The 26806-nt window shown below is 43.1% G+C and overlaps 1 protein-coding gene across 2 annotated transcripts in view; it reads right to left on the bottom strand.

Moving 5' to 3' along the window:
- The window catches only part of kdrl (kinase insert domain receptor like), a 218345-nt gene that overhangs the window by 54650 nt on the left and 136889 nt on the right, over window positions 1-26806 (bottom strand). For both annotated transcript variants that reach the window (XM_038775502.1, XM_038775503.1), the window contains 6 exons: window positions 19989-20097; window positions 14980-15288; window positions 8856-9002; window positions 5140-5271; window positions 4033-4139; window positions 2320-2455 (listed from right to left, as the gene is read on the bottom strand). In XM_038775502.1, coding sequence (XP_038631430.1) covers window positions 2320-2455; window positions 4033-4139; window positions 5140-5271; window positions 8856-9002; window positions 14980-15288; window positions 19989-20097 — 940 coding nt within the window. The remainder of the gene's footprint in view (window positions 1-2319; window positions 2456-4032; window positions 4140-5139; window positions 5272-8855; window positions 9003-14979; window positions 15289-19988; window positions 20098-26806) is intronic.

Consider the following 26806-nt stretch of genomic DNA (forward strand, 5'->3'; position numbering starts at 1 on the left):
TTGAGGTTTATAATGAACTCTGTTCACAAGGTCATGGGACTTTGCAGGTCTGTGTGTTAATGTGGCCCTGGAAAGAGTACTTTTTAAACTGGGAAATCCAAATGAAGGATGAATGTGTCTTCAGGACAATGACAATCTCCAAACAGTCGGAGAGAAGATGAGCCACAGTAAAAAGTGATTGGGTGATGCAAGCTTGGGTTTTAAAGGCTTATAGACGATAGGATGCAGTAAACACGGGGGGAAAACAAATAGACAAATTCAGAAGCTTGGAAAGAATGGCTGGAATTCCGTCAGGCTGACTGCAGTCCAGTGTTGCTCTAATAATAATGCTGGTGAACCACAAGCCTTCCCTTATATCGATCAAATGACCACACAACCAGTTAATTAATTCAAAAGATGGTTTATTTACATACACAAAAATTATGGGTCAGGTCTGGTTATCTGTGTTTTCGGTACACATAGGCTGTGTATCGGTCTGAGTCTTGGGTTGGCCATAATTCCCATGGTCCTTTGCAGGTGGCCTGACTACATTAGCTCACCATTCAGAGAACTGGCAGGAAATCCCCATCAGTTCTGTGAGTGAGGCCCAATGGAATTAAGTGCCACCAGGCACTTAAGTGTCCACAGGCAAACTTACCCCGTGATTGAGATCCGCAGTGGCAGAAGTCTCGCTTGCCAGGAGCATGCTGCTAGTGGAAACAGGGGCAGTGATTGCTGGCATTACTGCACCTGCTAAAGGCCTAGGCTCATCATGACACCCCAGACCAAAGGAAAAGAGGGTGGTCTGGTGGTCACATGGTGGGGGGGGGGGGGGGGGCGGGGGTCATAGGGAGGGGGTCAGAGGAAAGGGCAGGGGGTGGTTTTCAAGCATGTCCCCTGTTCGAAGCTGGGTTCCTCACAGAGTGGCTGACCATGAAGGAGCTCCCCCCTCACCAGGAGGCCATGGGAAACCTTATAGGTCTTGCAGGGCAGTTTTACAAGGATGTGGGAAAGACATGTGGCCCTTATTAATCCCTTCGCTAAATTGCAGTGGGGTTCAGTAATGAGCCTAATTGACATCCCTCTGCTGATGGCCACGAATCTTGGGCGGGATTCTCTCAGCCCAGGGCTGGGCTGGAGAATCCAGTGCGAATCGTGCCATGCAGCCATGATGCCGGGACGCAAATCAACGCCATTGGCGCCGGTGTGTTCGGTGTGGCGCCGAGTGGGGGCCGCTCTACGAGGCCTCCCCCCCGGCGATTCTCCGCCTGGGATGGGCCGAGCGGCCGTCACAAAAAACCCCACACCCGCCGGCGCCATTCGAACCTGCTTTCAGCCGGCGGGACCGCAGCGTGGAAAGGTCCGGGAGCGGCCTGTGGGGGATGAGGGGGGGTGTCGACCTCGGGGGGGGCCTCCGTTCTGGCCTGGTCCATGATCGGGGCCCACCGATTGACAGGCTGGCCTGTCAGGCTGAGGGCCTCCTTTCTTCCGTGCCGGCCCCTTTAGCCCTACGTCATGTTGTGTCGGGGCTGGCGTGGAGAAGGGGGCCACTGCGCATGTACACGTTGGCGCCGGTGCCACTGCGCATGCACGGACCCCGCGGCACCCAGTTGATGCCAGGATCAGCAACTGGAGTGGCGTGGGCCATTCCAGTGCCGGGCTGGCCCCCTGTAGGGGCCAGAATTGCTGATCCTGAGGCCATGTTGACGCCGTCGACAAACGTGACGGTGTTTCCGAAGGTGTCAACACTTAGCCTCAGGATTAGAGAATCCCGGCCCGTGTGTCAGCTTCTTCCAACCTCCCATTTTTGTTTTCCAATTAAGGGGAAATTTAGCCAATCCACCTACCCTGCACATCTTTGGATTGTGGGACTGAGACTCATGCAGATAAGGGGAGAATATGCAAACTCCACACAGACAGCGAGCTGGCGCCGGGATCGAACCCATGTTCTCAGCACCATGGGGCAGCAGTGCAAACCACTGCGCCACCTTGCCTCCCATTCACCCTTCCATTTAATAAGAGAAGGTTCTGCCTTTGGCAGGAAATTGACAACAAGCCTCTCTCATTGATCAAAGGACCCAGACGCCATGTTTGCCACCACAACAGGCCCAATCTAGCCCAATGAACTAGAGACGACAATGGTGAGTGAGCTGAGCCGAAGTTTCAAGGTTGCTTGAAAACCAATCAATAATCGAATTGGGCCAATGTTTTGAAATAGTGAATCCAGATTGAAATTAAAAAATCAAAACAAGAAAACGTTTGGGCCTCTAGGTTAACTCTGACTTTTGTTATATTATTATGACTTTTAAAACCTCCTAACTGTCAATGCACAGTTCTTACCAAGCCTGAGTCTGTCCCTGGGAAACTCCCATTTACTGCTATCATATGGGAGATGCTCACACTGCTCATCCAGTGGCATTTCATCTGGATCCATTATGATTGACAGATATCCAGCTTTAACATCTGCAGAACTTGGCTGTAAAAATATAATGTCATTGTCAGTTTACACACACACACACAATCATCGAATCATAGACTCCCTACACCCAGAAGCAGGCCACTCGGCCCATCGAGTTTGCACCCACCCATACAGCACTCCACCCAAGCCCACCTTCTCGCCCTATCCCAACAACCCCTTAACCCAACCTACCTAGATGGTAAGGGGTAATTTAGCACAGCCAATCCACCTGACCTGCATATCTTTGGACTGTGGGAGGAAACCAAGCGTCCGGAGGAACCCATGCAGACATGGGGAGAAAGTACAAACTCCGCACAGACAGTCACTGGAGCACGGAATTCAACCCGGGTCCCTGACGCTGTCAGGCAGCAGTACTAACCTCTGTGCCACTGTGCCGCCCAAATGCTGCTCATTTGTCTGCTCCTGTCAAAATACTGTTGAGTAGCTCTCTTGATCGTTTAGAGAGCAAAACCACCAGCTAGTGCATTAGTTAATTATAGAGTTCTGGAACATCCCAAGTTGGACCTCTGTCCAGTTTTGGATTATCTACTCTTGGCATGGGCTCTTGGCAGTGTCACCACAATAGGCATTGGCGCACTGGGACTCTAAAAGAATAGCCAGGCATTCCTGCCCTCAATTAGTGAATCTCACTGGAATGCTTCTGTGCCTGAATATTACTTTTCCACATAGTTGAATAGATTTTTGGTTCATTTGATGACAGCTCCGATGTGAACAAGGGGCAGAAAGAGGAAATGTCCTTCCACCTTTCTGCTGGACGTAATGGATGGTGTGATATTTCCACATATTTAACAGATTGGTATGTTCTAACAACATCCAAATAGCAGATCGATATCATCTGGTATGTTTTCCATTACATGTATAACAGCAAAGCTGAACATCACAAACTCTTCAAGGCTGTAGAGTATCGGGGCAGCAAAATTAGGCCCCACTCTTCTCAGTTCTAACGAGAACCCTGGTGCACCATGAAATGGCACTGAAAACTCGATTGAGGGTAAAATCTTTTCTAAGTGCTATTGCATGGCACATCGAGGGTTGCACCTAGTGCCAGTGGAAATCGCTCTGATTGTCTTGCTGGCAGGAGCACCTAGTCACCGATTGGACGAATCGCATCCTTAATGTCTCATTCGAAAGATGGCTTCTCCAAAAAGTGGCGCGTCAAACAAGATTACATGCTCAAGTCAGCAGAGAATCATTTGAATGCATGATCCTCTGACTCAGAGGTGAGTGTTACCACTGAACCGTGGCTAACACTGGATTTGAAGCATGAAGGCAAATTCTCCAAAAGTGGCAGCAAAAGTGGTCATATTGTTATCTGTATATGCTCTAAGGATATTGCATAGAATTCTGGTCAGGGCCTATGCTTGACTAGCAAATTAATGATGTATGTAATGGCCCTGGCAAAGTTTCAGGTGTTATAAACTGGAAACTCTGAATGAAGGTGGATGCAACAGTCATTCTGTTTGAAGCAATGAGGTGTCATAAATCGGCACATGTTTTCTTCACTTGACAGTTTGATCCAAGGTTTCATGGCTCAGCATAAATTTAGCAACCAGAACGATAATTTGGAACTTTACCTTCTTGAGTTTACGGATAAAAAGTGTGAGTAAAAGCCAGAATAGTGTGGCGGCAACCCCAGTACAGACCAAAATAATCAGTTCCAAATTGGATTTTTCCTCAGTCCCTGAAACAAAAGTGAAAAGACAGTCAAAAAATTATCATTGTTCATGGAAAATGTTTTAATATGGCCTGGAATTGAATTTATTCATGGTGACAACCATAGCTTATCATAGTACCATTCACCTCTGGTGGGATTAAAAACACTCGGCAGATTGTGGCACAAAACTGCAATTGATTTGATTCAATGATAGCTTCTGACCTTTGAATGTGCATTCATGTGGAGCTTTAATATGTAACTAATAAATCTTGCCCAGCCATTATTTAAATTTGCCATGGCAATGTCTTACTTGTTGTGCAAAACTTACCATGGCACCAAAATTAAATTATTAACAGAAATACCTACGTATGCAATGGCTGAGAAGTTAGGCAGTGCAAAATATGGGTTAAATTATGGGTCATTTGTTATGGTGGTTGAATAGGTGAAATTATTTATTCATTGCATGAGATTCTGAAAGCCTCGTCCTCTGGTATCAACCTCTGTGGTTTTGGGCATCTTTAAATGTTCAGAAAATGGGAGCGGAATTCTCCAACCCCCGCTGGGTCGGTGAATTGCCGGCGGGCCGCACGAATCGCGCCACGCCGCCCCGATGCTGGGATGCGATTCTGCGCAAAGCGGAGAATTGGCGCCACTGGTGCCAGCGTGGTTGGCACGGCACCGGTCAGGGTATGCGCCAACTCTCCGGCCCGGGCCGGCATGGGCCGGCGCCCTGATTCTTCGGTCCGGATGGGCTGAGCAGCCGTCAACAAAAAGCCGAGTCCCGCTGGAGCCGTTTTAACATCCTCTGAGTCGGCAGGATCTCGGTCTTGAAGGGTCTGGGGGTGGCCTGTGGGGGGGGGGGGGGGGGGGGGGGGGGGGGAATGCTCGTGTGCCTGACTGTGTGTTTTTGTGTGTTTGCTCACTATTATATTTTCCACGACTTGAGTGAGATTTGTAGACAAATTGTTGGAGAAGAACATTTCACTGGTCCACGAAGCGCTCTCTCAAAATCCTTGTAGATCCTTACCTAGGACAGCTATGTACGCTGAGGTTTCCACAGTTCCCTTCTCGTTGGTGGCCTTACATTTGTATTCTCCTGTGTCATCAAATCTGACTCTTTCAATGATTAAAGTTTTGTTCCCTGCTTCCAGTAAAATGCCTGGGTTTAGGAAAGAAGTCACATCATCAGGTCTTAGTAGTTAAGGAGATTTTGCCACTATATGTATTTGAATGTTGTCAGTAAGCAATCACCAATAAAATCTTTGTTCCTGTTTAATGTCATGGCACTTGTTTCCATGGCTATTTGTGGTACAAGTAGAAACCACTTAAGTGTTTCATCCCATCCTTACTGATATATTATCTGTGGCACGGGGAAGGTTCACACTAAGTGAGTAGGTCAGCAGTTTTTGCTAAGCAGGTTGGTGTTGGGTAAGTGGGGATATGTCCTGTGGGGTCCCCTGCATCCATTGGACAGGCCCCTAAAAAAAGCTCATATACCCCCTTTAACCCTCATCTGCTGGCCTCTCAAACCCAACCTTCCCCCTCTCACTGATACACCGATAAGATGGACTTATCTGACGTCCGCCATCCATAACCTCCTCTTCTTCGGGGACTGCATGTGGTCTCAGCTGTGTTCACCACTCAATCCTGGCCCTGCTGAGACTATAGAGCTGCAGGCCATTCATATTGCTCTCTAAGGAAGCACTTCCTCACCAGGCGCAACCTTAGGCAATTAACCCCTGTTGTGTTCCTCAGTGACTCTCCAGCGCAGGAAGTCCCAGCATTTGAAAAACTCTGCCCATGTCTGTTTTTAACAGAAGTATGAATCAATTTATTTTAAATAGGCTAATGCTTCCATAGTTCACAACCTTAGTGCTATCATGCATAGCATCTAATGCCATATTCTCTGAATTACAAAAAAAGTCTCCAATATGAATAAAAGTCTCATCTTTATGTTACAATTTGCCCATAACCTCGCCCCTGTTCACCTCTAAAAGCTCCTCCAACACCAAAGGAAGCTCTCCCACCTTGCCCAACATCAGTCCATGCCATCTGTTCTTTTGACTCCAACATCTTGCATCTCTGTTATTCCTTTCACTCCACCATTGGCAGCTATTTCCAGATGCCAAGGTCCCACTCTCCAGGATTGCCTCTTTAGGCCATCCTACCATTCCAACTTGCTCTTCTTCTTTCAGAATCCTCCCTAAATCCCATTACTTCGATCAATTAGTTTTCCTTCTTTATGGCTCCCAAAACTTGACATCCCTATTATTCCCCTCCACCTCCGTGAGCCATTGTCATACATTACTGGCTCAATGTAAATTAAAATGATAGATACAGGGATATAAAATGAATGTATTATACTTGTATGCTTATATTAACAGTGATCATTTCTAGACTGTAGCCTGTGATGTTTCAGTCAATTGTCAATGGGCAGTTGCAGTCCAGAACTATCTTAGACCAGTATTATCTTCTTAATCTATGCATTTTCTCGGACCAAATTTCTGAATCTGTCTCCTTTTCTGATAATCATGTCTGCCTGTGGAGATACACTTTCTGATTCCTTTCTGAAATGGTTAGTATTTATACCTTGAGCTTGGCAGTGAGTATGAGACTATGAGAGAACATTACAATCAGCTCTGAACTTGTTCTTATCTGATATCTGCATTTCCTCTGCATGGAGTAGAAATCATTGGAGAGCAATTAGGAGTAGGAATCTAATGTCCTTCATAGTCTGTTAACCCTTTTTAGGCTCAGTGATAACAAATGGCCACATAGATGGGCAATAGGGGATGGTAGTGCATGTGGAACAGCACCTCAGAAAGGGTCACCAACCTCAGGAGAAGAGCTGAAGAAGAAATATCTGAAAACACAGAGTGTGCAAATTCACCTTTTAAATCTACATGTTAAATCCTCAGGGTGTAAGATATCTCTTGGCAAAGGTATCAGCATACGGTACTCTGGTAAGGCTTCACTCTACATGCATGCATCTGATTTTATTTTCATGAAATGATGTCAGAAACTATTTTTTTTTCTGTCATGATTTATTGCACTGTGGAGGTTGTATAATACTTTCATGACATATTATTAAGGTGCGACATAAAAGGAAATTATATAAGGGAAAACATATGCAGAGCTGAGGTGGATGCGAAAACCAAACTGAGACTGAGATCCTAATGTTTTTATACTCTTCATTAATGATGTCTTCAAATACTTTTTTTTAGTGTTCCAGGATGAGGACAGAACCCCAGCATGATTCAAACAATGCTTAACATTGATGGCACAGATATCCCACCTTCCCTCCGTTTCCCTTGCTTTTCCTTCCTCCTTTTCCGAATGAACTAATTCCAGTTATGTAGCAGTTCCATAGTCACAGATTTTTAAAATGTATGCTGAGTAAGTGTCAGCAATCTAATCTACACAATCGAACTATAGACGGCCTTAAAGCTCAGCCTGATCCTAGTTCTCGCTCTAACCTCCAAACCAGTGCAGTATCTAGCCATCAAACGTAGGTACTCTTAAACTCTAACTCATGGTTGCTGAGCTAACGTATTGTGTCAGCAATGAAACTCTGGCTGAAATCAGGTAACCTGGTACATTGGGGAATTAATCTGAGGTTTACCTACTTGGTCGGCCTCAATATCAAATAACAGTTTGGTTTACAAAAGCTAATTGTATTTTTTTTCAGGCAACCACATTTAAATCTGGTTTATATATTGCATTCTCGATTTTATGTCTCCTTTATACCAGATTAAGGCACAAAATGGAAAACATAAAACTTTGCAGAAAGATATGTACTTGATACAATTTATTTTGACAGTAAGATGTGTTTGTTTTGTTGTTGACTTGGTAAATACGTTCATAAAACTGCTAATCATCGTACGCACCTGTGCCCATTCATCCTCTGAATTTTATTGTACAGAAGATAGGTAAATAAAAAAATACAGATGAAAATTTAAATGAAAATGAAGAAAAAAAAAATCAAAAATTGGAATTGAATAAAAATTGATAGGTGGGAATAAGGTTATCAAGGACAAATTGATGGGAATGAGAGAAAATGTTCCAAGTTTCTGAATTTTTGCACGCGTTTGTTACAGACAGAATGTGATATCTCTTGCACTGACATTGAAATTGTGCAAAGATGCCATGATTAATATTTGCATTACTACAGCATCCTTCAGATCAAAGCATTTCAAAGTGTTCAGTGCCGAAATACAGTGACTGTTGTTACCTAGACGGATGGGAATGTTTGTCAAAGTTCATGGTGAACGTGACTTTAGAATATAAACCATCACCAATAAGGGAACTGTCTGAACTATAAACCCTTAAGAGATCTGCCGAGAAATGTGGTCTACACGTTCCACATGTGACAGGACAGTTATTCTCTTGACAGCTGCCCCAGATGTCTCAAATACCATTTCCAGATGGACAAAAGATGGAACTGATTTGAAAAAAAATTGCCAACAGCTAACACTGTTTAAAGATACAAATAAATGCATCTTTAAAAACATCAGCTTTGACGTCTCCTTCCATTACTATGGAGTTTAATTATTTTTTAAATTAACAAATCCAGGTGAAGCATCAAGGCAATATATAGCCTCCCTATGGCCGGTGTATGGGCAAATGACCATGTTTGAGAACAGCCAAAGAGACCAACATCGTTCAGACTAAATAGCATGCCTATCTACTATCCCCGTCACCTTGCTCAGAAAAAAAGAGAAAATAGTAAGTATCATGTATCACCTGAAGCTGGGAGAACCCGTTGCCCATTTTTGTACCAGGCGATGCTTGGCGGAGGTCGCCCGTTGACATTGCAGTTCAGAGTCACAGTACTGCTGCTGTTGACATCCAGGCTTGTCAGATTCTTCTGTAGAACGGGGATGGTCTTAGCTGCAATGAAATAGACATTTTCCTTTGTTGTTTCCATTTATTAGTTTTATTTTTTTCTAATTCTTTCCTTTCCTTCTCACGAAAATAATGACTTCAATGTGACCTTCAAGGCTGATTATGGTTGCCGGAGGAGACGGAAGCGGACCTTCCCCCCGATTAATGGGACCTGGATTTTTGTCTCTCGCAGCAGATTATATGGCCACAAGGGGTTGGCGAAGTGGATGGGAGGCAGTGCTTCATCACCAAATTCTCTGTGTTATGAGCGTGGTGTTGGTTTGATGGACTATAGCTGCCCCAAGTCTAGAAAGACGGTGAATTGAACATTCCGAATTCTCCCTCAGTGTACCCGAACAGGCGACGGAATGTGGCAGCTAGGGGCTTTTCACAGTAACTTCATTATGGTGTTAATTTAAGCTTATTTGTGACAATAATAAAGATTATTATTATTATGTTTGGAATGATTTCTGTCATGTATGGTGCCATGGTTCCATAAGACTACTTTCCAAATGTGGACCTACAGAGTGGGTCCATTAAAAGAATGAACCATGGAGCGCACCATAATCCAAAATTGAGTTCCAAATAGGCACACTATCAGGAGATCAGGAATAGGAACCCAAGCTTACCTGGTCTGGCTACATCATAGAGAGAAGAAACAAGATAACATTTCAGCTGTGAAGAAGTCATACGGACTCAAAACATGAATGTTGTTTCTCCCTCCACAGATGCTGCCATACCTGCTGAGTCTTTCCAGTATTTATTGCTTTTACTTCAGATTTCCAGCATCCATAGCATTTTGCTTTTATTAACAAGATCTTATTGTTACTTTCCTCAGCTTGGAGAGGAAGGAAAGTGTCAATTGTCACATCTCAGCTGCTTGGTTCTATGGTCTAGCATGTACATTGTAATTTTTCCAATGAATTATTTTTATAACTGACATGACTTTTCCCCCCACACTTTTGTTCAGGGCAGCTGCCCACTGTATTCGTATCACTGAATCACCTCTATTATTTTAAACATTAGGAGGTCAGGTTTACACAAAAGGAAAAGCAAAAAGGATGACGCAGTTAATGATCATTGATTGTTGTTTACAAAGCTGTTGGAAATCCAAAAACCCAAATTTGCGCAACAAGATAAACAGCCTGATAATTTATAAAGAACATACTTTTACTGGAAGTAAGTGGAATCTCATCTCCCTCCACTTTGCACATTTCCAACGAGTCATTTCAAAGTAAGAAAGTGTTTATATTTCTTCTCGTGTTTTGATTTAATGGTTTAGCTACTGGAAGGTCAGGTTCAGTGGAGGGCCAGTTAATTTGGAGGAACAGTAAAACATAGTGTGGGTTTAAAGGTGTCAGATTTGGGTGACCTCACCATTCCAGGAAACAAGTGACTCATCCTTTGTGTAGACTCGCCAATCTCAAGTGGGTGTATGTAATAAAAACTATTCAGAAAGATGAAAACATGGCTATGACAACTTGATGAGACAGGCAAAAAGGCTTCCCACAGGAGGAAGCCGAAATGTTTTAAGATTTGACCAATAGAAATCCCCCTATTTCTGGTTTGCTGTGTTGGCCATTTCCTCTTTCATATTAGGCAGCAAATACTTAAACTAATTTTTGGCCTAAAATTTATGTTGATGGGCAGGGCATGCAAATTTAATCAGAAGGGAAAATAATTGCCTTCTGAAACTGAGCGACTCTACGGGAATGGTCTGATTAAGCATAATCAGTCAATGCAAATTCAACCTGAAACCTAAGGGGCGGGATTCTCCACCTTGCCACACCTGTTTTCTGGTGTGGACCCCCCCCCCCGCCAACAGTGGGATCCTCCAACCCGGCAGGCGGCCAATGGGTTTCCCATTGTGGGCACCCCCACACCATCGGGAAATCCGCGGGCGTGAGTGCGCTGCTGGCGAAATGGAGGATCTCGCCAAGAGAGAATCCAGGCCAAAGTTTTCTTTAATGCAGTCTTAGAATGTGGGTTACGCCATGTAGCCCTTGGTTTTGACACAACTGAGTGACTTGCTAGGTTTCCTCAGAGGGCAGTTTAAGAGTTAAACGTGCCAGTATGGGACTGGAGTCACATCCACCAGAGGCCAAGTCAAGGATGGAAGGCTCCCTCTAGATAAATAAGTAAATAAAGAGAAACCATTTCCAACAGTTGATAAGCGTGAACATAGATTTAAAATAACTGGCAAAAGAACTAGAGGAGACAAAGAAGAAAAGCCTTTTTAAATCACTGAGTGGTTAGGATTTGAAATGCATTGCCTGAAAGGGCGGTGGGCAGAGATTCAGTAATAACGCTCAAAACGGAATTGGATAACTGCTTGGAGAAAAAGAATTGCAGGGATTTGGGCAAAATAGGAAAGTGGAACTAACTGGATTGTTCTTTGAAAGGGCTGGCAAGGACTAAATGGGCTGAAGGGTTTGCTTCTGTGTTGTACTATCCTATAGGATTGTCACAACAATTGATCAGCTTAATGGTTAGTTTATACTGACACCAGCCTTTATTAAAACAAATTCACATTCTCAAGTTTCTATGGCAAAACATGAATCTATGTTATTAGTTCCACAGCTCTGCACTACAAGCTCAGTGATATAACCACTACACTGCAATACTCCCAACGTGTTCTCCATTGGGAAATTAATGATAACTTTACAAATATGTAACTTAGCTGGTGTGAAGCTGCTGTGTAATTAGGATACCAACATGAGGTTATTTCATATTTTGCTACAAGAAATCACTCTCCAGTCAAGCTGCCACTTCTGCATGAATGTGGTCTGAAAGTTAAAATTATGTTGACAAAAAGCTGTAGCATCTCTGGTCCTTTAAACATAATTTTACAGCAGTACAGGAATAACAATATCAGTAATGTTGGAGCTGTTCTCGTTCGGAGGTTATGGGATGATTTGATAGAGGTGGCTAAAATGATGGAAGGATGGGTAGATAATCAGACTGAGAGATACCTGAAATAAGCGGACCTAGATCTAAGGTGAAATGTAAAAGATGTAGGTCAGAGGACAGTTCCGGCATATGCCATTGTGGAATGCACTAACCGAATTAGTGACCAGGCCTGAGGCCGTGGTTGAAAATTTCCTATGAACTGTTCCCATTCTGCTGGAGGTGTGACAGGAACTCTGTATGGATAAGTAGGGTTTCACTCCACAATCCCAGTGAAGTTATCCCACAGGGTTGGAGCAACTCCGAAGAAATTCCCAACGTGTTAGCATTTAATGATTATTTATTGATGCAGAAAATTGAAGAATGAGGAAATAATAGACATGGGAACATGAGTGGGAACATGGGATTCGGAGTATAGCTCATGGAGAGGATAAATGTTAACCTGGAATAGTTATGCTGAATGCCCTGTTTTCACGTGTAAAAATAACGTTTAGGTCAATTTTGCTAACATAGTATAATATAGTTCAATTGAGCTATTCTATTTCCCCTCAAAATAAAGTCTTCAAATGTTTTAGCTTTATAAAATGTAAGTGGCTTATTATGTTATCTGCAACACGGCTTCCTTTCGAACTTTTGAGAATACAGAAATTTATGGTGACCGGATGGTGCAGTTAGAAGCTATCCTTTCATTCCAGGTTTTTAATCACTGTGGGTGATATTTAATCTAGGCGACGGGGCCATACCCACTGGCTGAAGAGCCAGTGAGAGCCCTGCGTCGCCTCCTTTGGGGAAGACCGACCATATTAGGTTTCAATCAGGCACTTAAGTGGCCAGCAATGGGCCTTGCCTGGGACCGGGGAGGAGGGGGGGGGGGGGGGGCTGCAGGTGACACCCCTCAAGGACTGTTGGCTAGTCAGAGGCTGGAAGCTGTCCACTGCAGGACGTGCCAGTGGTGGCAATGTACACAGAAGACAAGGGCCAGCAAGGGACCAGGCCAGAGTTGACTGAGACAAAAACAGAAAATACTAGACAATTTCAACCGGTCTGACAGTATCTGTGGAGAGAGAGAGAGAAGGGAGCTAACATTTTGAGTCTGGATGACTCTTTGTCAAAGCTGATGGGGATGTATGTGTGGACGCAATGGTATTGTCAACTTTAATAAAGAATCATCCAGATTCAAAACGTTAGCTCCCTTCTCTCGCCACAGAAGCTGACAGACCTGCTGAGATTGTCCTGTATTTTCTGTTTTTGTTTCAGATTCCAGCATCTGCAGTAATTTGCTTTTCTATTACAGTTGACTGAGGGCTGGTGGGTGTTGCGGGAGAGTGGGGGAGGGGTGGGAGGCAGCATGGATAGGGATGGCTTTCAATGGGCACCCTCCACTTGCCGATGCTGGGTCCCTTGATCAGGCACTGACTTCCTCTGTATGGGGGCTCCTCCCCTCCCCTTGGCAGCTTGCAGATAAACCCTAAAGGGTTTTGCTTTTCAGATTTCTGCCATGATGAATTACCCTGCCCACTGTTAGTTGAATAACAGCGGCGGCAGGATGAAGCCCTTGAAAGGGCATTAATTGTCCGCTGAAGTGGCTTAATTGGAGATGGGGAGGGAATAGGCTGTCCATGAGGCTTGTCGATCAGGACTTAATTGGGGAAAAACGGGAACGTGGCAGGAAAGAACCTTGATTAAATGTCCCACCCCCAAACACGCCTCCGGAGAGGGCATTACTTTCTGCACTTTGATTAATGTTTAGTGTGTCTGCTGGCTGTAAAGGTCCTATGTGAAAATTAGTTTGGGTGGTCTCAATCCAGTCCTTGACGGATCCACAGCAAATAACTGTATTTAATTTGAAACTGATTTGCAATCTCATTCAGGGAAGCTCCAACCTGCTAACAGAAAAGTGTCAGCCTGTTGAATTAACAGGGCACTTTAGAAGTTAGACTGAGACACATTTTAGTGGATGATTTTGAATCTGGTCATGCTACACCTAACCCGGGAGTCATTGAGAATCGGTGCCTGAAATGGGAAGGGTTCCATGTCTCAGCATTAATATTCCCAATGGCCATAAAAATGAAATAAAAACTATTTATTTCAGTAGCTGTGCAGTGCTAGATACAATGGATGGAGTTATACTCAGTTGCAGTGTGTACCAACAATATCATCTAAATAGTTACATATCTTTTTTTTTAGTTTCCTCCCCTATTGTTCCTTTTAACCGACCTCACTGGGATATGTTGCACTGAGAACAGTAGCCACCCAAGAAGCCATTCTTAATGTACAAGAGTGGATGTTAACTATTTATAATAATAATATTAATTAGTCTCACAAGTAGGCTTACATTAACACTGCAAGGAAGTTACTGTGAAAATCCCCTAGCAGCCAAACTCCGGCGCCTGTTCAGGTACATAGAGGGAGAACTCAGAATGTCCAATTCACCTAACAAGCACATCTTTCGAGACTAGTGGGAGGAAACGGAAGCACCTGGAGGAAACCCGCGCAGACAAGGGGAAAAGGTGCAGACTCCGCACAGACAGTGACCCAAGCCGGGAATTGAATCCGGGTCCCTGAAGCTATGAAGCAACAGTGCTACCACTGTGCCACCATGCCGTCTATAACTAACTGCAAGAGGGATCATAATTCAACTCGGGTCTTTCCACATCTATCAGCCACGTATTCATCACCAGCAGGACATCAGGATTGTAATCATGTTCAGGGACCGTGGCTATTTTCTCCTTCCCTTTACCACAGGAACTCATATAGACAAAGGGTCATCTGGACTTCAAACGTTAGCTCTTTTCTCTCCCTACAGATGCTGCCAGACTTGCTCAGATTTTCCAGCATTTTCTTTTTGGTTTCATATACATGATAGACTCTCGAGGTCTGATAGCTGGGATCAGCTACTTAAGAACAGACGAGGGATCAAACAGAGCACCTTCTTGAAAGGTATGGCACAGCCACTGTAGTGATATAGTAAGCAACTGAACCATTGGAAGCAGATCTAAAATGTTCTTAATTGGGTCAAAATTAAAACAAACAGTGCATCTAAATAGTTAAGGTGTTCTTGCAGCGACTCACTTACGTTTAATGTAGACCATAGTGTGTTGCTCGTACTGTTCCTTGGAAGTCTTGTTCATTGCTCTGCACTTGTAAATGCCAGTGTTCCTTTCTGTCACATTTCTGATACTGAGGAACAAGGTGTTCGAGTAGTTTCCATAAACTCTCTGAGTGGAACTGTATAGGTTAATGTCAGGCGATTTCACCGAGGACTGGTAATACCAGGCAAATTCATTCATGTAGTACTTTGTAATCGTACAGGTAAGATTGAGGTTGCCTCCCTCAGTTAGAGACTCATTGGCATTTGCTTTGAGATGCAAGACATCTGGCTGATCTAATCCAAAACAAACAAAGACAGTAAACAAAAGTGGGACATTGAATCCTATCGGTCATATTGTAAAACATCTTCCGTGATTCGTAACAAGAGAATTCTCTACATAATGATGTTTTTTTAATTAAACTCACACCCAAAAACATCTATTCAATGGAACTACAATACAATTTGGGCCCGAGCTTGTCGAAAGTCTTACACTCTTGGCCATTTGCCAGGAACTTTAGATGAATAAATTATTTATTTTTCAAAAATATAGGTTTGGATTCTCCGGTCGCCAAGCCGCGTGGTTTCTCGGCTGCACGCCATTTGCTGGCGGGGAGATTCTATATTCCATGGTTTGTCAAGGGATTTGCCATTGTAACCACCCCAGGCCTCTGGGAAACCCATGGGTGGGGGTGCGCTGTTGGCGGGAAAAATGAATCACAACGACTGGAGAATTCTGACCTTAATGATAGAATTTCACTTCAGTGTCCATTTTTAAAACACAACTATGAAACATGATTATTAATGTTAACTTGCTTTTCATTTCTATTTTGGTTGATTATAAAATATTTTTGGTCAGAACAGTGAATGTTCACGAAGTCAAGATTCGTTTGAAGTGATTTAAATATCAATGTTCTAATCTTGAAAGCCAGTTGGTGAAGCATAATGACTAGAGCCAATCTTTACTCATGCTTACATTTATTTACAGAGTGAAATATTACAAGCATAAATCTCCTTGCTCAACCAAACCACAGTTTCAATAAGTGTCTCTCTATATGTGCTTAAGATGTCAAGATGCAGAAAATGTCAATTAATCCATTAATCACATCAGGAGGAATAGATAACACTTCAACAGATGAAAGCTCATGCTTCAGAATGCTTATAGCACCATCCCACAGATAGCATGGCCAATCAGTCCATTGGTAACAATTTCTAATGTTGTTCAAGTTCCAGAAACATCACTAACTACATGCTTATATTCTTTATTAAAAAAGACTGACTATTTATGTTATTAATTGAAATGGATCTCCTCAGAGTCTGATCCTAAATAATTACAAAATGTATATCAATCACAAATATTGATTTCAACAGTGCGTTTTTAATCAGGAAGCAGGTAATGCTGAATTAATTTGACATAAATTAACTGATGTAACCTCTAATATTTATTGGAAAAATAAACCTGTTTATTAATGATTTGTATACTTAGGCCTGAACTTTCATGATGGAGAGGGTGTCTGGCTTTGGAGTGCGAAACTTGAAGTGTGCAGATTAGACCTGGTAAGAGCAGGTTTGAACTTGTGGATTCTTTAGATTGTCGGGGTATCCCTTTGGATCTGGTCCTGGGACAACTTTGAGGATGGTAAGGTGCTCTTTGTGGGAAGTAAATTGCCCTCTGGAATTATTAAAAGTAAGCATCAACATGCATAATTGCATTACTGCCCAGTTCATTGGAAATGCTAACAGATCTGTCAAAATAAACTGTCAAAACTGTCAGAAGTACTTATCAAAAGAAGCTGTCAAAACTGCCAAGAGGACCTGCCAAAAGCACCTGTCAAATTGAGCTGTCAAGGCATTTAAACTTCCTGTCCTTTAAATCTTTAAAAAAAACTGGAGTATTAAAAAATAATTGCTTGATATCTTACTGTCTGTTGACATAGACTTGAAGGTTTGTATTATTGGATTACTGCTACTTGACTGATTTCACAACCATTCATTATCACAGTAGGGTGCCTGTCATTTCACAGTTTGATTGACTGCTAGAAGTGGATATAACTCTTTGAAGTAGGGCTATGAATTCCATTGCTTGGCCACAAAAGATAGTACAGTTGTTTGAAATGTTTCTTATTTTAGGCTTTATTTAGTTGGTGGGATGGAAATGTAGTAAATCGGTGTTCTTGAATGAATGTTTTTTCATTATAATGAAGACTTAAATAGACACTTTATTTCACAGAACTTTGTTTTCTCTTACCTCTGCATTGGTCCTGAGGGTATGAGGGTCATGGGGTGGGTACATTGGCATAGATTGGCATGGAGGGTAGGAGGGTGCATGGATTGGCATTGAAGGGGCATGGTCAGTATGTGGGGATGTGAAGGGTGAGGGCTGGAAGGATATTCCATGTTTTATTCTTTATTTTAAACTTTGGACACAATGCCAGATTACCAAGGCCAGCCCGCCTTCACATCTGGAAGTCTCCTGAATTATTTTAGGGTCGTCTGCCCCAACTTCTAATCCAGCCCGCCACCCCGAATGGAAAGTTTGAGGTCTGGGCCACCATTTTTAAAGGGTGAGTTTGCAGAGATGGGGATTCTCCCCATTCCGTGCACCTGAAAAGGGAGCAAATACCTGGGCTGTAGTATACACAGATGTTAAACCCCAAGCATTAGATATTTCAGACAATAATTGGAACAAAACCGATGGAAAATTGTACTTAGTACTGGGATCTTCAAGGTTGGCTGTTAAAATATAGTAGAAGAGTGGATGAAGAAATGGGTTAGAAATCATCCTTTCATCTTTGGAATCTAGGTTCCCATTCAAACCAATCTTAAGTCAATTACTAGTTGCCAGAACATAAAAAGTGCAGCTTACTTGATAATTGCTGCTACTTTGGCAATTTCACTCAGCTAGCTTACATGATGCTTACTTAGGAAATGGGAAAGTATCATACTGATGCAATAGGAGGGGAGTTATTGATGATGGGACAGAATCGATAGAGTTTTACTCTATCTATCCATGTCACAACAAAGCTAAGTCTCTGTAAGAATCTTAGTACAGGTTCCTTTTAACTCGATTATGGGTTTCTTTACCACTGAAAGGGAATGAACTGAGATAACAGCAAATGTGGTGTGCTACATTTCACTCATCGAATCCAAGTTGCTGTGGTAACATACACGTTGCAGTCTGGAGCTACAGATAGAGATAGTAGAGACTCAAATATTCTTTCCATTACATGACTGACCAGGAATCTCTCCCGCTCCACCTGCCATTGGTGTGTGTTGGAAGGATTTGCAGGCTGCTACCCAACCTGCTTGGCTGTATAATGAACTCGCCTTCCTTGGCCATCAAGCCCTGAGGAAGGACTCAAATCCAGAGCTTCTGACTGAGACCAGGGATGTTACCCACTGCACCTCAAGTCCTCACAATAGTAAATATGCCAAATATCACCATTGTTGTGGAAAAATATTATAGTTTGACTCAACTACAGTTTTTGGTGACAATATTACTAGTTTATGTGGCGATAATTTAGAACAGAAAAGGAAAAGGAAAGCTAAGTGAAAATGTATCTTAGTGTGTTATTTTTCTTCACCAATTTTCTCTCCTTAGGTTATGACTTTTTTTGAGGCTCTAGTTCTGAAGGCATTGGTAAAACATCCAGGCATGTGCAAAGATAGCTTATCTCATTATGCTGACAGCTGAGCCTGTTCCCACCTATCCTCCATCTTCCAACATCAGTCACTGGATAGTGGTGAGCAGTGGAAACTTTGGCTGATATATTTTTCCTTCGCTATCCCAAGGTTTGCAAATCATTTGCAACATCCTAACAGTTTCCCAGGTCAGTTTAGCTAACCCAACGCAAATTAAGCATTCAATTTTCTGGTTTGAATAGTTTAAAGTTGAAGGTGAGGGGACTGTTGATACTGTCTGTTTCTGACTGTGTGAATGAACACATTCGCATTCATTTTAATGAAGTTCTGACCAGGATCTGAAGTTTAAGATATCTCTAAATACTTCCCTAGAAAAATGCTGTCACTCATCATATGACATAATAAATCTCAGGACAAGCAACTTAAAGTAGATTTTCTCAACTAGTGTCACCTTTTTGTGCTATTCATGGAATACAGAATCCAACAAGATAACAATGGTGCACATTAGCTGAGAAGGCAGTCCTTTATGGTTTAAAAGGTTTATGTTGTAGAATTGTATAATAGGAAATCCCACAAACCCTGAAGACAGTTTTTATTCAACTGAAAAGACCATTTTGAGTGTTATTTTAAATATCTCAACAATGCATACTCACTTATATGGTGACAGGCACAGGCGTGCACAGAATGTAAGTGTGTGGGTAGGGTGCCTACCAAAAAAAACTCGCTCCCATCGATCAGGATGAAATCCATGTTTTAATAGTGTGGGAAGTATTGCGTGTATAAATGTGTGCAAAAGAGGGGCTTTTGGAGGTGTGCAGGGGGAAGGAGTTGTCATAAGGGTGTGAGGGGCCATGGGGGGAGGGGGGGGGGGCAAGTCCCACAGAACTGAGGCGGGCCTTCTAACCAGCTGGCTTTGCTGTTCGCGTGTGCATCTTGATTGGGGTCAGTGGGCCCAGCTTCATTCAGCGCTCGACACCCCGGCCCAGAGTGATTCGGGGTACATTTTACTGAGGCAATCCAACAAGTCGGGTCATTTCCCAGTAGCCAAAACCTGGCCCTGTCACACTCAGAATTGATCGACTCATTTTAAAACTTTTTCGCTCTGACTTTTGTATGTTGCCAGCAGTGCAAGAAAGTAGTGGCTGATTGATTTGTTCTGAAGGTTTCTAGTCCTGTCCTTCAACTGATCTGATTGATGGAGAATGAAAAACTTCCAATCACGGCGGTGTGCAAATTAGAGTTTTTTCTCCTTCATAAAATATTAACAAGCAGACAAATGGATTGAAATGTCGATGATCACCTTTAAATCTTTACTTTGATCAGGCAAGGTCTCCTGATAGCAGACAATAATTTACCTGTAACGTAGAAGTTAATTCTTCTTCTGGCTGCACCACATTCGCTGGTAGCTATACAGTGATAGATCCCTGAGACCTTGGTTTCAGCCACAATCAGAGTACTGACAGTCTAAAAGAACAGAAAAGTGTTTCATGTATTAGCTGAACACAGTTAACCTGCTCTTTAAAAAATAGATAAAATTGGTGCCGTATGTCAGCTAAATGGAAGAAAATCGACTGCTGGGACCTCACAGAGCTTGACACTGTTTCGGAATCTCATAGCTGTCTGGGGATCACAGCACATTAGGCAATTCACACCTATCAGATCTTTCTCCCTTATGTATAAAAAGGGTTCCTGTTTCAAATTATCATCCAATGACTTCTGCTGGAAGTATATGTATATGGATATTGGACAGGAACATAACTGGACTAAGGTGTTATGCTCAATATGATCTGAATACTGGGCAACACACATTGATAAGGCTCATGTGTGAAGAATGGGCACTTGGCTGCCAACACCTGTGTAACTTATAACAAGCTATGGGTCAGTACATTCGAAAGAACCTGGAGGGAAGCAAAGTTGTGCCTTCAGTATTAACATTTGAATATCTTCAAGGTTTATTTGAGCACTTAATCCCTCCACCATCTGTGCAACATCTTGGGCGGGTTTCTCCGACCCCCGCCGAGTCGGAGAATCAGCCGGGGCCGGCGTCAATCCCGCCCCGCTGTGTCCCGAATTCTCCACCCCCCCGAGATTCGGCGGGGCCGGGAATCGCACCGCGCCAGTCGGCTGGCCCCCCGCAGCGATTCTCCGGCCCACGATGGGCCGAAGTCCCGCCGCTGACAGGCCTCTCCCGCCGCCGTGGATTAAACCACCTACCTGACCGGCGGGATTGGCGGCGCGGGCAGGCGCCGGGGTGCTGGGGGGGGGGGGGGCCGCGGGGCGATCTGACCCCGGGGGATGCCCCCACGGTGGCCTGGCCCGCGATCGGGGCCCACCGATCGGCGGGAGGGCCTGTGCCGTGGGGGCACTCTTTTTCTTCCGCCTTCGCCATGGTCTTCACCATGGCGGAGTCGGAAGAGAGCCCCTCCCCTGCGCATGCACCGGTATGACATCAGCAGCCACTGACGCTCCGGCGCATGTGCAGACTTACGCTGGCCAGCGAAGTCCTTTCGGCCCTGGTTGGCGTGGCGCCAAAGGCTGTTCATGCCAGCCGGCGGGGTGGGAACCACTCTGGCGCGGGCCTAGCCCCTCACTGTGCTCAAAAGGAGACTTCCGCACCTTTGGGACGGCCCGACGCCGGAGTGGTTCATGCCACTTCAACACGCCTGGACCCCCCGCCCCGCTGGGTAGTGGAGAATCCCGGCCCATAGCTCTGTAAAATGGACAACCTGACAATAGATAAATTGATTTCAAAAGAATTTGTGCTCAAATCACTCAATACATTGGCCAGGCACTCAACCGAGCTTGCCTTTCAGAAGGACTGAGTCAAGAGGGCAATTAATTTGGCAACACCCTTATCAACACTCTCGCCATATTGCATCGTTATTTAGAACTCTGTCTGAGGAATTTTTCATATTCGGAGGCTTTTACCATACAGCATCGTTATTTAGAAGTACTTCGAAACATACAACAAATTACATTTATATAGCACCTATAATATAGCAAAACATTCCGAAATCCTCCAAGAGATAAAATTTGACACAAAGCACTACAAGGAGAAATTAAGGACAGATGATCAAAGATGTTGCTAAAGAGGCATGTTTTATAGTAGCAGGTTTGGAGAAGTCGAAAGGTATAGGGAGGGACTTGCAGAGCTCAGGGCCTGGACTGCTGAAGACCCAGCCACCAAAGGTGGGGCAAAGGAATCTGTACAAACATAACCAGTCCCTTAAATGGGCCATGTTTAAACTAAAAATTTAATTTTTAACTAGTAACTGATAGCTAGCATTCTGCAGAGTCTATAAACAAAGTTATACAAAATATATCTTAGTCAGTTGGCTTAAAATGAGATGAGTCAAAATGTTTTTCTCTTCCTTTCTTACCTTAGTAGAAAGAACAGTGTGACACTAATATTAAATAGAACTGCTTGCAGGCATTGCAGACTGACCCCCATAGTTGATGCCGATCCACATTAAACTGCTTTGTGAAAATGGCAAGGGTCAGTTTAATTTGGGCTTGTTCCAATTATCAAGGGACCAAAGTATTTTTTGCTGGATTGTACAACAGGCTGTGTTTTACAGCTGTTCACTAAGTGACATCTTGCACTCAACACCGAATCTAAGATCATTGGCAAATGACTTGAGATGAGGGTGGCCTAAAATCAACTATTTTTAATGTGAACTTCCCTGTTCCTGGATTATGATGAGATCAATATTGCTCCAAATTACAGCCACCCACCAAGGAAGTAAACACTCCACTTGTATTCAATTTCTTTCGCAGTAACAAAGCTAAACGCTTGCAAGAATTAAACAATAAGATACACAAGTTATCATTAAAAGTCAGCTGTGAACTTGTATGTGACAGGAATTTCTGATCAGAAGCTTATTAACAGTTTCACAAGATTCATAAGTTTATGACACACAGTGACACTGAAAGTACTACAGGCACAATTTTACCCTAAATTAAGAAGCAAGTATACCTAACATTGAATTCTGGTGTAGTGGAAAGTTACAGCAATAATTGTGAGGCCATATCCTAAATTGTGAGTGATTGGGATTCTGTTGATAAATCTAGTTTTTAAATGGTTTTAAAATAGTTTATATGCTTGTCTCAGTGACTTAACTGCATTAATTAATTTTCTTTGAACGCACTTTCCTATTCGGCTGTGGGAACTCTACATCTTGCTAAGCGTAAGGGGTCACGTGGGGAGGAGTCTATACCAGAGTGAGACAAAGACTGTGTGTAGTTTGTAATTTGGTTCCTGTGGTAAATTCTGCGAAGTTTTTCTCAAGTTTAAATTTAGATTAAGAATAAGGGCCGGGATTCTCCCCTACCCGGTGCCTCAACCCGGCGATTCAAATCGAAACAAAAGCCCTAAAGAATAAATGACACTGGGCGAAATAACTTCAAATGTGGACTAAGCAGAGAGGTTTAAAAAAAGTAAGAGGACGAATGGAGAGGAGACCATGGGATTTTGGTTCACATGGGATTTTGGTGCAGTGGGCAGAGAAGTGTTCCTTTTTCTACTTTTTTTAGCTTCCAGTTGTTGATGAATTTTCTTCCTTTGTCTCCAAGTGAGGTGAGTGCAACGGGGGGAAGAATGAACTATTCCACTGGGATGGGGTCCACTCGAACCAGGCTGGGACCTAGGCTATGGACAAGGCTTTGGACTAACTGGGGCAGGGTTTGGGTGAACAGAGATTCAGATACTATCACTATCTGTGATAGTCATCTAATCACAGATAAAGATAACTTTTTCTGTGTAAATTAAACAAATATGTTTGGACAGTAATGGTGGTGCACTGTGACTACAGCATATGGGAATTCATGGACTGCATTGCAATCCCGGACAACCGTATTTGTAGTTTATCTTTGCACCTTAGGCAAATTCAGCTCAGAGTTGCAGAGCTGGAGCCTGAGCTGCTGAGTTGCCAAATGGTTAGAACATAGAACAGTACAGCACAGAACAGGCCCTTCGGCCCTCAATGTTGTGCTGAGCCATGATCACCCCACTCAAATCCACGTATCCACCCCATACCCGTAACCCAACAACCCCCCCCTTAACCTTACTTTTATTAGGACACTACGGGCAATTTAGCATGGCCAATCCACCTAACCCGCACATCTTTGGACTGTGGGAGGAAACCGGAGCACCCGGAGGAAACCCACGCACACAGGGGGAGGACGTGCAGACTCCACACAGACAGTGACCCAGCCGGGAATCGAACCTGGGACCCTGGAGCTGTGAAGCATTTATGCTAACCACCATGCTACCCTCCTGCCCCTTCACAGCACCAGGGTCTTGGGTTGAATTCTGGCCTTGGTGACTGTCTGTGTGGACTCACTGGGGCACTTTCTCCCCGTGTCAATGTAGCTTTCCTCCGGGTGCTCTGGTTTCCTCCCACAGTGCAAAGATGTGCAGGTTAGATGGGTTTATGGGGTTAATATAGTGGGGGAGTGGGCCTAGGCAGTATACTCTTTCAGAGGGTCAGTGTAGGCTCCTTCTGCACTGTAGGAATTCTATGGTTCTATGGTTCTAATAGCAAAATAGGAGAGTTATACCTGATAGTAAAGGGTGACTTCAGAACATCGGTGAAAAAGGATCTGCCTCGAAAGTTCATGAAGCAGAATCAGTACGCGTGTAAATTGGGAATAGCAAAAATGAGAAGACACTGATGGAACTGCTTTATAGGCCTCCTAACAGTGGTTATACCATTGGACAAAGCATTCAACAAATAAATTATTGGAGCTTGTAACAAAGGAAATAAAACAATTTTGGAGAACTCAATTGTCCCAACCTATATGAATATTAGCAAGAGAGGTCTATAAGATGAGTTTTAAAAATATTTTCATGGCTGATTCTTGAAGCAATACATTGTGCAACCAATTGGATTCAGTATTGTGTAATGAAGCAAGGTTAACTAGTGAAGCCATAATAAAAGATCCACTGGGAAATAGTGATCATAATACCTTTGAATTCCTTATTAGAATTGAAAGTGACATACTCCAATATCAAACAAGGATTTTAAACTTAAACAAAGGCAATTACAAAGGTATGTGGCTAAGGTTAATTGGATAAATAGACTAAAGGTATGGAGATAAATTAACAGGAGGAAACATTTAAAGAAACAATTCAAAATTTTTAACAAACTAACATTTCAGTAAAAAAACAAAAACTCAGCAAGAAGGACTGATCTTTGGCTTAATATTATATTAAAATAAAAGGCTTAAAATGTTAAAAGCACAGTAGCAAGGCTGAGTATTGGGCATGTTTAGAAACCAGCAGAAAGCCACTAAAATGTTGATAAAAAGGGAGTAAATAGAATATCAGAGTAAAATATCCAGAAATATAATTGCAGATTGTAAGATCTTTGATAAGCATATAAAAAGGAAGCGAGTAGCTAAAGTAAATGCGGTCACTTAGAAACAGTTGAAAAAATCATTGGGAGTGAGGAAATGGCTCAAATACATTGAGTCTGTCTTCGCAGCGCAGGACACAGGTTTCATACCAAAAATAGACTGTAATTTAAGGGCTGAAAAGAGTGAGGAAATTAAGTAATTTAATATCAGCAGGAAAAAATATTGGAAAAACTTAAGGGCCTAAAATCCAAGAAAACCCTGGGGCCTGATGGCCTATAGCCTCGGGTTCTAAAAGAGAATGGATGCGCTCACTCTGATTTTCAAAAATTCCTTAGAATCAGGAATGGTCCCATCAAATCATGAGTTGCCAAATGTTACACCACCTTTTAAGAAAGGAAAGAGAGAGAACACATTTCTTTTTGCTTTTAAAAAAACCGTTCCAATTAAGGGGTAATTTAGCATGGCACATCCACCAACGCTGCATATATTTTGGGTTGTGGGGGTGAGACCCACAGAGACATGGGCTGACTGTGCAAACTCCACATGGACAGTGACCCGGGGCTGGGATTGAGTCCGGGTCTTCGATGCCATGAGGCAGCAGTGCCACCGCTCCACCCTTGGAGAGAGAAAAGATTGAACTACCAGCCAATTATCCGTACATCAGTTGTTGGGCAAATGCTGGAATCTATCATTAAGGAAGTCTTCGAGCATAGTATGTTGAAAGCAAGTCAATATGATTTTACTAAAGGGGAATCCTGTTTGACAAATTTAATACGTTGAGTGTTTTCGGGATGTCATTTGTAGGGTAGATAAAGGGTAACAAGTTGATATAATATACCTCGATTTCCTAAAGGCATTCAATAATGTTCCACAAAAAAGCTTAGCAGGCAAGATAAAGGCTCACGGAGATTGGGTAATATATTAGAATGGAGAGAGGATTAGTTAAGGGTAGAAAGCAGAGAACAGGCATAAACTAAGATTTATCCAGTTGGCAGGCAGTAATAATAGAGTGCCATAAAGATCAGTCCTGGGCTTCAGCTATTTACAAATATTTACAATGTGAATGACTCGGATGAAAGGGCAGAGAATAATGTATCTAGGTTTGCTGAGGATACCAGGCGAGGTGGGAAGGTAAGTTGTAGGGAGGAAACAGAGTGGCTGCAAAGAGGTAGATGGGTTAAGTGAGTGAGCAACAAGATGATAGATGGAATATAATGGAGGGAAGTGTGAAATTATTCACTTTAGCTATAAGATTAAAAAGCAGAATATTTTTTAAAGAGTGAAAATCTTGTATGTGCTGATATTCAAAGAGATGTGGGTGCACTCAGACAAGGAATGTAGAAAGTTAGCATGCAGGTGCAGCAAACAATTGGAAAAGCAAATGGCATGCTGGCTTTTATTGAAAGGGGTTTGGACTACTAAAGTAAAGACGTCTTGCTACAATTGTACAGGGTTTTGGTGAGATTTTGTGAAATTGTAACTTTGGTCTCCCCATTTAAGAAAGAATAGGGAAAATGCTGGAAAATCTCAGCGGGTCTGGCAGCATCTGTAGGGAGAGAAAAGAGCTAATGTTTCGAGTCCAGATGACTCTTTGTCAAAGCTAAAAGACAGAGAAAGTGGGAAATATTTATACTGTGGAGTGAGAATGAAAGGTGAGTAATAGCCACAGGAACCCAGGGAAACAAGGTGCTATTTCCCTGGGTTTCTGTTGTTTAACTGGAGACTGCTGTCAACTCCTTGGTAGCCCCAGAAGGTGAAACAGTGTAGTTGGGGAGGGGGTGGTGTGATGGGGTGGGGGAGGGGGATGGGGGGGGAG

Source organism: Scyliorhinus canicula, chromosome 17 (genome assembly GCF_902713615.1).
Source record: "Scyliorhinus canicula chromosome 17, sScyCan1.1, whole genome shotgun sequence".
Lineage (NCBI taxonomy): Eukaryota > Metazoa > Chordata > Chondrichthyes > Carcharhiniformes > Scyliorhinidae > Scyliorhinus > Scyliorhinus canicula.